We start from the raw sequence: 13,469 nt of genomic DNA on the forward strand, positions 1-13,469 counted from the left end.
AGTGTCTTTAGTTGGTTTCGCCTTTATATAACTACTTTTACATATTCAATATTGGTTTACATGTTTTAGTAATGTGTGTAAACTTAATGGATGTTTAATATTTACCTATTGTTTCGTCTATCCAAGCTAGATACGCTGTAACCCTTGTGTAAATTCCTGGTTGACGATAATCACCGCAATCATTAAATCGACTAGCGATACCTTGTAAGATGTAGGACCCATTTACATAACAAACTAAAGGAGATCCTATGTCTCCAGCACAGAAACCAGATCTTCCGTACCCACTTCGAAAAAATATATACATTAAACTTAAAGTCATATATTAGCGATATTTTTATACTCAAAAATTAATACGTCACACAAAAAATATGGTAACCTGGTTTTTATGTTAATCATTTTCCAGTATTTTTAAAAATTAAATTTTAAGTACCACAGACATTTTTTTAAAGTTCTAAAGCCATTTTGTGATTCATTGTCAACCATACTAACGTGCTATATACATCACTTACAAAAATGCAAAACTCTGTAACATAACACTTTAAGCATATTATGTATTGATATTAATTAGTTAAAGTAGATATTTTTATACTCAGCGCATAGCTCGTTTGTATATATCGTCACACTTGTTTCAACGTTGAAAAATACTTGGCAAACAGAATTGGACATGGTTGAAACTCTGAGCTCCTCTAATACAGGTGATCTCGAAGAAGATGCATGAACTAATAAAACAAACATTAAAACTTATTTGTGATTTTATTCAAAGCTTAGTAGCGGGGAGTCTTTAAAATATTTTTTAAGTTTTGTCTGTTATTTTTACTTGATCTTGTTCCCCAGCCTGCTACATAACACATAGAACCGCCTGGCACTTCAGTTGTGTTTATAGGCAAGGGCGTGGGAAGAATGGCTGGTTGAATTCGAGACGAAAACTCAACACATGGTTTCATTTGAATCAAAGCTATATTTTCCTGGTTGTTACCAGACTTATAGTCTACAAAAATATGGTAATAGCCATATGAGTTTTATTTATCTTTTAATATTTATTTCAGCAAACCCTTAAAAAATTTACCTGGATAAGTGTACAATTTGTTTATGGAATTTGTCTCTGAAAAATATATGATACCAGAAAAGTAGGGTTTTCCGAATCGTAATCTTATTTCGGATTCCACTTCACTGAAAAAACATCAAACAATATTTTACGAATGCAAAAAGAAAACCCTATGCAAAAATGCAAAAAGTGTTATTTTTGCATAGCTTTAAATAACCCAAAAATCTATGCTAACCCTGATAAACATGACGCAGCAGTTAGAGCCCAACATTGTTTAACAAGAACGGCAGAGCAAAGTAATGTAAAACTCGTTTTTAAACGTAATAGCTGGCCGACCCAATCTGCTCTTGGAGATGTAGTTAAAGTATTACCTCCAATAATACGTCCCTGGGGATTATCTATTAAATATATTATCGTTTAATAAATATATATTACTATAAAGCTACCCGTCTAAAAATTTAAATTATGGCGTAGTAAATTTGATCTTTAGCAACAATAATAAATTTTTTTTGTAACAAAAAACTCACTGGTGTTTAATATTTAATAAATACGCAAATTTAAGTAATTTTACGAGTTTAATTTTACGAGTTTACCTGATGTTTTGTTTTCAACACTAAATGTAAATCCGATCAAGCAAATTAATAAAATAAAAATATATTTCATTTCTTCAATCTTTTTAAACTCTTCAAAAATTGTCTCTATTTGTTGTTGCTGCTTTAAACAAACATGTAAAGCTAAGCATAAAACGTAGGTGCATTAAGTGTTGCTTCCTTCCCTTCATTTCCTTGCTTGAAGGATACTGATGACTCATTTACTCAAAACATCTGAAGCTAAACTATTTGGTTTCTACAATTTCTTTGTGGTGTAAAATGAATTGTTATTTCTAAAAAAGTTATTTTTTATTTTGGCTCTTATATTTAAAAAAATAAATGCTAGTATTTGGAGTTGTTTTTATTAATAATATCATTGTGCCAAATATATAACAAGCATTTAACAATACATTTAATTTTTAACCCAGGAAGTGAAAAAAAAATTACGTAAGTTATTACAATATAAGCAAGTAAAACTACAAACGAGTAAAATTAACTGCGGAAAAAACAAAAGGAAAAACAGAGATAAAAAGATATAGCAAAAAAATCGAAAAAGTAAAACATACTCATATTTTTCGTAAAAGTTGTTGCTTTACCCAAAATTGTAAAATGTACTTCGTATAATACAAAAAAAGTTAAAAATGGCGGTAAATGAATTCATATCAAAACTTTTTTGTGTTAAATAAATCTATAGGCTACACTAAATTCAGCCTCTAAATCAATTAAAGGCCCACCATAATTGCAACCATCAAAACAATTACATGAACAAGAAAATTCCCACATGGAAGACTTGCGCTATTTTCTAAAAATAAAAAATTTTACTCAAAACGCCGTCGGCGTGTGCTTTGTTTATTTTTATGACATTCTTGGGAATTGCTTCTATTTTAACACAATTATCTATGTTTTAATTTACCTTTTGCAATATTGCTTAAATGTTTACATTTAAATTACCTATAGTTACATCAATCCATGTTCGATAAGTAGCAACCCTTGTGTAAATTCCTGGATGATTTGCTTGACCACATCCTTCACCACGACTAGCAATGCCTTGAAGAATGAAGACCCCATTAAAGTCACAAACTAATGGAGAACCTGTGTCACCATGACAGAAATCAGGTCCCCCAGATTGTTCTCTAAATAAAGGAAAATCGAATTTAAAGAAAGCTAGAAAAAGAAAACAGGGATGTAACTATTACAGCATATTACGAACTTATTACTCTGTTATTTTAGTTTGAGTTGTAGTTTTTTAAAGTTTGCATACCCAGCGCACAGTTCACTGTTAGCAATTTGAATGGTTGTATCGGTATCGTACCATGTTTGACATTGTGAGTTGGAAATAACAGGTAATCTTGCCTCCCGTAGCGTTAGAGAAATTGAAGTAGTCGATTCTACATAAAAATGCGACTTTTAACAAAATATAGGGTTAATATAATTTTGTAGTTTAAAATGGAATAGATTAAAACGATTTTTTACCAGACTGTGACCCCCAGCCCGATACATAACAAGTTGAACCGACTTGCACTATACCAGTGCTTGCAGGCAAAGTAACTGGTTGAATTTTAGACGAAAATTGAACACAGGGTTCCAGTTGTATCAAAGCTATATTTTGTCGAAGGTTTCCTGGGTTATAGTCTAACAAAAACACATAAAAAAGTTTAAGTGTATCAAAAACACTACTTTATGTTTTAAGTTATTTCAATAAAACGACACATTTGTTTAACTAGAATAATAAAAATGGAAATGTTTCCAAATTCATACCCGGGTGAATGTACAAGTTATGCACATTATTGGTCGTTGAATGAAATATGGTTCCAGATAAAGTCGTGTAACCAAATCTTAGTCTTAATTCAGATTCCAAAATTCTAAGAAAATAATATTTTTTTTACTTTTATGGCATTATTATTACTCTTTAAAATTTGTTAAACTTGCGGAACTGTTGTATATACCACTAAGCTTCAATATATATAGATAGACTTTTATGTAAACATAAATTAAAGTTATACAAAGTTTAACCAACCCTGACACACACTGAGCCGCGGTAATAGCCCAGCATTTTTTAACAAGAGTTGCTGAACAACGAAGTGAATAAATATCTTGCAAACGTAAAAGCTGCCCAATCCAATCCTGACGGGTAGTAGAAGTTGATTCGTACCCACCGACAATCCGCCCTTCAGGACTTTCTAAATTAGCAGTTGTTTGATACATTTGCATATTTTTACGCTTGCTTAAATGAAACATGCAAATCAAAAGTCATTCTTTAAGTTAAATAATACCTGATGTTTTGTTTTTAAGACTGTAGGTGAATTCCGTTAAACATAAAAATAATATAAACACATACTTCATTTTCAGATTTTTATAAAGCCAATAACCTTTACTTACTTTTGTTAAAGTTGCTCAAATGTATAAGCCTAAATAAATAGACGTATTTAAATGTTGCTTCCTTTGCATCATTTCCTTACTTGGAAGATAGAGCTTGTAATGACTCACCTACTTCACACTAACTATTTTGTTTCGATTATTACATACACATTTTTTATTTATAAAGAAACAAGTTAAATCCCGGAAAAACACTTATACTACTTAGAAGTATGTTCTTGTATACTTAATTCAATCAAACGAAATATTTGCTACCAGTAAATTAACTAAATTGATATCAAAATGGCAGCCACCAGGGTAGTTACACAGAAAAGAAATTTTCACAAATAGGACATGCACTGTTTTCTAAAAACAGAATAAATAATTTAATATATGCAATAATTCAACACGAAGTTCTAATTAGCGTTATTGAAATCTTTTTTAAATTTTCACGTTTTAATTTCCTATGGTTTGATCAATCCAATTCGAGCATCTGAGCAAATGAGAGTATATTCATCTTGCAAACGTAAAAGTTGCCCATAGCAATCTTCTCACGTTAGTAAAGTTAAAATATTACCCCCAACAATACAAAATTGTTAAACTAACTGATCCAAAATGTATAACAGACGATGAACATATTTTGAAATTTTACTTTAAAATTGTAAATATAGCTTACACTATAGAAATGAGGTTAATTTAATAAGTTTTCGGTTCATAAACTTTTTTCGAATCATAAAATTTAAAATATTGACAATTTACCTAGCGTTTCATTTTCCAAACTGAATGACAAGTTCAAAAAAGCAGCTTAGTTGAATTAAAAAAAACCTCATCTTAATGTTAAGTTGCAGCAAATATATATAAATATACATCCACCTGTAGCATAGGTAACAAAACAAAAGTAAAGATATTATAAAAAAAAATCCAGTAATTTTAAATATCTGTTAAAAGTTTTTGAATTTTAGCAGAGTTAATACGAAAAAGAGATAAAAAACTATTGAAATACTTGTATATTTATTTATTACAATATTAAAATCTAGATATTTGAAAAAAATTATAAATTTGTACAAAAGTGCAATAGAATATACACATTAATTTAGCCCTTTAATCAACAATATACATGGATAAAATTGAGCTTTTAAAAGAAATCACACAAAATTATTATTTTAAAATTACATATTTTAAAATTTTAAACAACCCATAAACTTCATATAGGCCAAGTTTATTTTCTAGTAAAATGACAAGCATTAACTAAATCTACTACTTAATCAATTAAATAATCATCAAAATTCCAACCATCAGGATAAATAAATGTGAAAGAGAATTTACATCAAGATGACTGGCGCTATTTTCTAAAAATAAATGGTTAGTATATATCAATCTTTGCGATGTTAAATTATATAACATTCTCAACTATTACTTTAAAAACTATTTTCTTTTTTTAATTTGTCGATTATGGAATCATTAAAATTCTTTATTTAAATTACCTGGGCCTATAAACTGGTCAATCCAAGTTTGATAAGTAGCAATCCGTGCGTAAATTCCTGGATGATTTTCTTGGCCACACCCGACACCGTGACTAGCAATGCCTTGGAGAATAAAAACCCCGTTTAGATAACAAACTAATGGGGAACCTATGTCACTATGGCAAAAATCTGGTCCCCCAGATTGAATTCTAAGTAAAAAATCAACAATTATAAATTTCGCATATTGTGATTGTGATTATTAATTTGTGAAAATATGCGTTGCATTTTTTTCTGTAAGACTTAAAACAGCTACAACTACAGACTTTTAGCCCTTTTACCCTTAAAAAATATAAGTTTAAATATTATGTTAATGAAGCACTGTTTACACTCAGTTTATATACCCAGCACAAAGTTCATTGTTAGCGATTTGAATGGTTGTATCGGTATTGTACCAGGTCTGACATTGTGAGTTGGAAATAACAGGTAATCTTGCCTCCCGTAGTGTAAAAGAAATTGAACCAGTTGATTCTTAATAAAAAAATGATAAGTTTGACAAGACATGTATAAATAGTTTAATAGCTTTTATTAAATAGAAGTTATCAAAACATTTTTTTTACCAGACTGCGACCCCCAACCCGATACATAACAAGTTGAACCAACTTGCACCACGTCAGTGTTAGCAGGCAGAGTAACTGGTTGAACTCTAGTCGAAAATTCGACACAGGTTTCCAGTTGAATCAAAGCTATATTTTGGTGAAATGTGGTTGTGGTATAGTCTACCAAAAATATTTATTTATGTTACATTTTTGTGACACTAATATGTTGTTTTAAAATGATGCATTTGCCCAATTAAACTACCATTTTGAAAAAAAATACTTTACTTGGGTGAATAAATAACCGATAAACTGTGTTGGTCTCTGAAAGAAAAATTGTTGCGGACAAATTCGAGTAACCAAATCGCAATCTTAATTCAGATTTTAAATGTCTGGAAAAATTGTATGTTGCGTTTATAAATTCGTTAGTTTCACTTTAATACTGTTGATTGAATGTAAATAAATTAAAGGTTACTCTTAGTTAACTTAACAACCCTGATACACAAGAAGCCGCAGTAAGAGCCCAACATCTTTTAACAAGGGTTGCTGAACAAAGAAGGGTAAATCGATTTTGTAAACGTAAAAGCTGCCCAATCCAATCTTCTCGCACCGTAGAAGTCGATATATAACCTCCAACAATACGCCCGTTCGGAATTTCTGAAATTGTAAGTCTTCAAATAATCAACTGGGCCCAACGTATAAACATGATAACCTCATGCTCATATTTTGAGACCTGAGAATATTACAATTGGTATGGTCGCAACTAACAACACATATTTTACCTGTTTTATTTTTTAATCCGATGACCAGGCCGAACAAGATGCACAGTAAAACAAAAAGAAACTTCATTTTATAATTTTAGTTTCAGCAAACATAAAACTTACTTTTACCTATAACACAATGAAATGCTTTAAGAATTGCTATTATATTAAAATAAAGTGTAATATGTATAGTAGATGCTAGATTTATTTCCTTCCTCCCTTGCCCACCTATACTTTCCAGGAAACATCCTACATATTTTAATCAACTAAAGAAATACCATTTAGAAGTCCAAACATGAACACAAGTCTAAAGAAAACTTAAAATTAGTCGTACAGTTCAACTATAATTGATTTGCTATATTTTTTCGCCGCGGGTGTTCATAGTTTAAGTAAAGATTTTTTTGATAAACATATCTTAGAGGGGTATACTCAAGAAACCAGCTAAAACTTGATAAAAACATTTGTTTATATTATATTTTTTCAAATTTCTTTCGTTAAGAATTTTTTACTTTGTATATGTCCAAGTTGTTCATAATGCAAGTTGCACAAAAATTGAAAACGAAGTTTTTATTTCTCCAAAGTTACATGTAATTGCAAAGAAACATTTTCATTTTTGTGAAATCAATTATTTAAAAGAAATTACATTAAACAATTCACTTCGTTTCGGATATAGTGATAAATAGAAACTATATACAAATATGATTTGCTACAATTACAATTACTAAACTTTATCAAACAATGTAATAACATCACAAATTAATATAATTTTTTTTTAACATACATTAAAATAGGGTGCAAGAAATATTTAACAAATATAAACACACCACAAAGTGTGGTCTACGAAAAATGCACACATATGTAATTTATAACAATTATATATTCGAAAAGTTGAAATGGGAACTATTGAAACACCACATAGGCTAATTAAACAGCTTTCACTTTTATTTAATTAAAGTAACTAAAAACATGCACATAAAAATTTAAAGGTATATATTTATTGATGTTAAAACAATACTTATTATATATAATAAAACTGGAACATAATTAATCCTGGCTAATAAATAATCTTGGTCTATCTTACACAATAACCAAACAATGCTTATTAACAATAACCAAATAATGCTTATTTTAACACTTGTGCAGGTGATAAAAAAAACTTAAAATGAGTTAAGAAGTCTAATAGATAATATCAGTATATTACTCCTTGGCTTGATAAAAGAGAATATAGCCAGATTCTGAGTTTTTATCGGCGGTCACGCCGTAAAAATCTTCCATGCCACTTGCCTCTAACTTTTCTACATTGTCATCATCAAACAAAAGCCACATGTTGTGACTTTTCACAATCGAGACATAATGTCCTCGATAAGGACCCCTGAATTTTAAATAATTTATTATTAAAATATTAATTTAACCCAAATCTACATTTTAAAAACTGAGATTAAAAATCAGAAAAAAAGGTTTACTGAAAAATTTATAACTAAAATCCAATTAGCACTTACGAGCCACAGTGAACTACTACAGCCATCAAATCATATAAACGCTCTGGATTTGCAGCATCGTCAGTGGTGTTAAAAAGACGAAGTTCAAATGGGAACACAACCCTATATGTCAACTTTGTGTATTTGTTCAGAGTGTCGCAATATTTAAATCGCTTAAGATGAAGAGCTAATATTGTCGGTAGCTTTTTTATTCTCATCCTACACAAAAATATGGAAAGTTTAACTTTTTAATTTACTTAAATCCCATTAAAAAATTAATTTCACAAAAATAATAAAATAACAACGTATATTATAATTGCTCTTACTGTATTTGTGCTTCTTGCTTGCTTCGACAAACTTCACACGAATATTTATGTTCCCCGCTTAACATTTGTTGGTTACTAAACACCCTGTTAAAAATAAGTTAAGAGTCAATTTAAAATAACGTACACAAAGTTTTTCAACGATCAGCTAAACCACCCCACTTACCTTAAACAATGTGTAATTGAAGTATTTTGTTCAATATCAACTGACAAGTCCAAAAAATCTTCATCCTTGTTTTTTACCTAAAAACAAAAGGCAGGCAATTTAAGACACTTTGTGCAATTTACTTCGAGCAAAGGTAAACAAAAACAAAATTGTATCTCACTGTTTCACAATTCAAGCATCGTGTGATGGTCGTGTAGGTTCCTTGAAATAGTTCATTGATCCAGGTGTTCGTGTCTTCAACATCGAGCTCACTTTGTCTGCTTTGTGTCCTCACACTTTCTGATGTGTCCTCATCCTCTGACTTGCGACCCAAAGATGATGAAACCTTTTTCGTATAACGAAGTCGAGAAAAAAATGAAACACCAGATGATTTTGATGGAGAGGATCGACTGTTATTTAAATCTGATTTGTTATCTTTTTGTTCACGGCCATTAAGAAGGTCGGTTAAATTAATTGTTTTTCCCTCTGAAACGGGTTTTGGAGATTCAGAAGAGGACAAGGATTCATGACTTTGGTCGTTGCCACTTGTATGAGATAAGTTCTCTACACCAGCAGAAGAACCTACAGACGATTCTGGAACATCAGGAATATTTTCACTCGAAACAAATGAACTAGCACCCACTTTGGAAGACAGAGAATTCAAATCTTTAGGCTTTTTATTTCTTGAAAAAAAGCTAGCTCTTTCCTTTTTTACAAATGAACTGGCATTGGATAATTCTTGTTCTTGCAGCATTTTGCGCTCCCTCTCCGTCTTTTTTTCTTCCAGAAGCACAACATGAATTGAATTTAAAAGGTGATTAAACAGTTCATGGGCATCATGTTGCATGTAGTTGTCAAATGATTCTGAATGTAAACACATATTACTTTAAACAAGCTGTCTTTTTCAATTTCAATCTAGTAAAAACTAACATTACAAAGTAAGTAATAGGTCATTAGTTACTTAAAACATTTTATTAAATATTTTTCAATTGAGATAAACAGATGAAATAATTACCATTTTCTTTTCGAAGTCGCGCAACAAATTTTTTGGGTTGCAGGACACCGCATTTTTTCTTATTGTTAGCTATTGAATAAAACAAGTCACAAAGGCAACCTAAAAGACTATCTTTTTTATCATTTAAACCATTTTGTTCGCTTCTATACTGCAATACTCTATCACGAAATGGAGGGCAAAAAAACAAGGCTTGAAGAATGGAATTGCAATAACAAGTATTTCCAAACTAAAAACAGAAAGAAATTAGCTTAATTTAAAATTACTTTGTCAGATTGTCACAGTGTTGCAACTCAAAAAAATTATTAAATCCTACTTACATTGTGCAGTCCAAAATATCTTTCATTCGGTGGAAACTGATCTCGTCCTATTTCTTTCATTAGTGCAGCTGAAGCGTTTGCTCCCTAATAAATATTAGTTTAAAATGTGTGGCATAGTGTATAGCAAATTAGTTAGTCTTCGTGTTCGATAATGAGAGCAAAAAGAACTTTAACAAATTTTATTACAAAAATTTTTTTTCGCCATTTTGTTATTGCTATAGCTTTTTTCCAGAAATCGCGCAAAAAAATCTAATAACGTAAAAAGTGCTGACTTACCATAATATTAGGCAAACACCCCTTCATGAAATTAGTGTACAATCAAAATAACAGGACATTACTATTACTGTTTTCGATATTAATTAACCTGCATTTGGATATAAACCAAATAAAAACTAATAAGAAAGGAAAAACAGTGATTCCAATTTATTTTAAATCGATCTTTGTATATAGTTAAAAATATTAAAACCCTGGATAAATAGTTAAAAATATTAAACCCTAGACTTAAGTAGGCTTACAAGCCGACATGTTACTTTTTTATGTTTAAAATTTTAAACTGTTTTCAATCATATCAAAGTGAAAAAACTACAACATCAAATTTAAAAAAGTAAAATTTATTATCCCGCGTCATCTAAGCCAAAATTGTCAGCTGAAGTTTTTTCATAAAGACTTTGTGATTTCTTTTGTTGCATAAAAAGTTTTGCTGCCTCCGCATCTCCACCATCTTCGTCGTTCAACCCTCTTACACTTTTAACAATTGAAACTATGGCGGTTCTCAGCCTAAAATGCTCCTTAAGATTTTCATCCAAGGCAATCTGAAGAAGATAATAGTCTTCTATTTTTTCAGTGGTAATGTGCGATAGGTCGCACTTGTAAAGCGGTTTTTGTAGTTTGATTTTTTCAGCACCTGAGCCAGGCACGTAGTTTGGGTTGCATGCGGCTTCGAGTACTTCTTCTAAAGGTACAATGGGTATTTCTGGCATTTCCTCGCCTGGCTTCGGAGGTTGAACTGTGTGAGCATCTTTTGGTTTATCTTTTACTTTGTTTACATCTTCTTGGTTTTCGGTTGATAACGAAATTCGATTATTTTTTTGTTCCTCCTAATTAAAAATATAACATGACCGGTGCCTTTGTTCTTTAAATAAGAAGAAACTTGTTGTTTATTAACGTACCTTCATTTCCTTCATTGCTTTATCAAGGTTGGTTGTGACCACAGCGACAATAAGATTAGCGATTATAAAAGCAGCCATTAGAATTGTCAAAATAAAGAAAAAACAAGCGGATATATATGTGAATTTGTCGTCTTCAGCATACCGCTCAAAGTTGAGAAATATCTGCATCCAACCATCCTTAAAAGAAATTTTCTTTTAGAATTGCAAGCCTTTGTAATAAACAAAAAACGTAAACATTTTCAATTTGATCTGTTAACAATTTGGGGTAACGTATTGATCTAGCTTTTTAAATTGTTTTTTTTTAACTTTTCTACCTGCGTAAAGCACACAAAAATAGAAAACATGCATTTTATCGGATCCCCGAAATATTCTGGCACAAACTTGCCAAACAATTTGACTCCAACGACACTCAGAACAACCATAAAAATGAGTAAGAGAACCATAATGTTTGCCATGTCTGGAATTGACTAAAACCAAATTAAATTGACATAAACATAAAGTTTTTTTGGTATGTTACTTGTTGTTTTTGGATTTTGGCCTTAACTGCATACCTGCAATATAGTTTCAACAACTAAGGATAATCCTGTCAGGGATGTTACAGTTTTTAAACTTCTGAATGCACGAATAACTCGAAGAATTCTAAGCAAGCGGGTATTGCTGAAAAAAGCAAGCCAAGGGCCCAACTATAAAATAAAACGCAGGATTTATGTAAAAAATATTCTAGTTCTCCTGAATAATAAAAGATTGTTAAGTGTATTGATAAAAATTGCAATATTTAAATAAAATTGCAAGATATAAAAAGTTTTATTTTACATTTTTTCTAAAATCTGTGACAAAAATGCTTACGTGTAAAACCAAAATGACAACGAAATCTAAAATGTTCCAATAATCTTTCCAAAAAATTAGAAATCCACTGTACCATTTAAGAATAATCTCACAAATAAATATGCCCATGATAAGATTGTCAATAACATAAAACACGTAAGAGTAAGGAATGTAAATGCTCTCCACAGTTTGCAGTGCAATGTGTACGGCGTTGATGCCAATCACGACGAAGATTAAACCTATAAATACATGTTAATTTACTTAAAGGTATTTAGTAAAAATTTACTTCTATTTTGTTAGTTAAGAATATTGGTATTTATATTTTACAGACCTTTAAAATAAACAGAATTCAAAACAAATGCGACCATTGCTGACACTTGTTCCGAGATGTCGTCATCGTCTTTTTCAGTGACGTCATTTATGTCCAGTTCGACCGCTGCAAGTTGATTGTGGATTCCTTGCTAAACATTTTTTTATTTTAGTAACAACAAAGTATATAATTAATGAATTCGAAAAACACCTTTCTGTTTTTTTTGGTTTGTTTTTCCTCAATCGATTCAAAACAAAATCTTCTAAGGACATCAACATTTACTTCTGGTTCATTATCTTCTTCCGGTTCATTTATTGTCGGGACTTGAAGTGAGTTGCTAGAAGACGTCAATGTTTGGGCAGTTATAATTTTGTTAACTTTCTTTTTCCATTTGCTATTAGACATCGTTCTTGCTAAAAAAAGTTAAATACTATTAATAATGTACATTTACTGGCATAAATATTTGTTTTTATTTTTCAATGTTTTTCCATTATGATGTAATAAGATTGATTATATATTTTGTAGTAAAAGTTTTACGGCTACGTGACATTTGTTAATCAATTTTATAATGACTTTACACAAAAAAACAAATAATTATTATATAATAAACATTTTAAAAATAAATTGTGCATTTTAATTTTGGTAAAACTGTAAAAAAAGTTGAAAAAACAACTGTTTGTGTCTGTAATAGTATATACTTGTATTTTTGTGAAGGCCTCAGGCTCTAACTGTTGTATAAAAAATAAGGCAGTTAGAGTCTTATTAAAATGAACCTAAAAGAACTCATTTACGAAAAGGCGCTAGATGTTTTCTACTACTATTGTTCACGGCTCAACGATTTTCGTGAGTGTGTGGCCTACAGCTGCTACTACGATGACGTAATGTTATTTGTTTTTCTCTTTTTCTCGCAGTCAGCTGACCGGCCCGGTTGTTTCCTTTTAGCTGGTGATATTCATCCGCCAATCGATAATTTTAACTATCTGTAAAGTATTAATATTTACCGTTTATAAATAAAAAATTATTATGAATTTTTAAATATGTGTATAAACTACATCCCATAGTGTAATTTTAGGCTTTACT

The 13,469-nt window shown here is 30.4% G+C and overlaps 4 protein-coding genes across 4 annotated transcripts; all 4 read right to left on the bottom strand.

Annotated features, from left to right (window-relative positions):
- Nucleotides 1–94: 94 nt before the first annotated feature.
- Nucleotides 95–3,846, bottom strand: LOC145764082 (transmembrane protease serine 9-like). The gene is made up of 10 exons (XM_082575668.1): nucleotides 3,653–3,846; nucleotides 3,394–3,497; nucleotides 3,109–3,267; nucleotides 2,897–3,023; nucleotides 2,587–2,768; nucleotides 1,281–1,443; nucleotides 1,067–1,170; nucleotides 818–988; nucleotides 590–719; nucleotides 95–284 (listed from the first exon to the last, which is right to left on the bottom strand). The coding sequence occupies exons 1-10, from the start codon at nucleotides 3,844–3,846 to the stop codon at nucleotides 95–97; spliced, it is 1,524 nt and encodes a 507-aa protein (XP_082431794.1).
- A 1,207-nt stretch (nucleotides 3,847–5,053) lies between these two features.
- On the bottom strand, nucleotides 5,054–6,962 carry LOC145763452 (trypsin-like). Its single transcript, XM_082574896.1, has 7 exons — nucleotides 6,829–6,962; nucleotides 6,541–6,703; nucleotides 6,335–6,438; nucleotides 6,071–6,229; nucleotides 5,855–5,981; nucleotides 5,475–5,662; nucleotides 5,054–5,339 (listed from the first exon to the last, which is right to left on the bottom strand). Exons 1-7 carry the CDS (start codon nucleotides 6,893–6,895, stop codon nucleotides 5,260–5,262), a joined length of 888 nt encoding a protein of 295 aa, XP_082431022.1. The 5' UTR covers nucleotides 6,896–6,962; the 3' UTR covers nucleotides 5,054–5,259.
- Nucleotides 6,963–7,476: 514 nt separating this feature from the next.
- LOC145764126 (ubiquitin carboxyl-terminal hydrolase 12-like) lies at nucleotides 7,477–10,461 on the bottom strand. The gene is made up of 8 exons (XM_082575716.1): nucleotides 10,362–10,461; nucleotides 10,086–10,169; nucleotides 9,769–9,994; nucleotides 8,935–9,617; nucleotides 8,775–8,851; nucleotides 8,612–8,695; nucleotides 8,307–8,504; nucleotides 7,477–8,179 (listed from the first exon to the last, which is right to left on the bottom strand). Exons 1-8 carry the CDS (start codon nucleotides 10,386–10,388, stop codon nucleotides 8,005–8,007), a joined length of 1,554 nt encoding a protein of 517 aa, XP_082431842.1. The 5' UTR covers nucleotides 10,389–10,461; the 3' UTR covers nucleotides 7,477–8,004.
- Nucleotides 10,462–10,699: 238 nt separating this feature from the next.
- Nucleotides 10,700–12,794, bottom strand: LOC145764093 (cation channel sperm-associated protein 4-like). The gene is made up of 7 exons (XM_082575680.1): nucleotides 12,600–12,794; nucleotides 12,411–12,540; nucleotides 12,101–12,318; nucleotides 11,806–11,937; nucleotides 11,569–11,721; nucleotides 11,255–11,431; nucleotides 10,700–11,182 (listed from the first exon to the last, which is right to left on the bottom strand). The coding sequence occupies exons 1-7, from the start codon at nucleotides 12,792–12,794 to the stop codon at nucleotides 10,700–10,702; spliced, it is 1,488 nt and encodes a 495-aa protein (XP_082431806.1).
- Nucleotides 12,795–13,469: the final 675 nt, after the last annotated feature.

Source organism: Corella eumyota, chromosome 1 (genome assembly GCF_963082875.1).
Source record: "Corella eumyota chromosome 1, kaCorEumy4.1, whole genome shotgun sequence".
Classification (NCBI taxonomy): Eukaryota; Metazoa; Chordata; class Ascidiacea; order Phlebobranchia; family Corellidae; genus Corella; species Corella eumyota.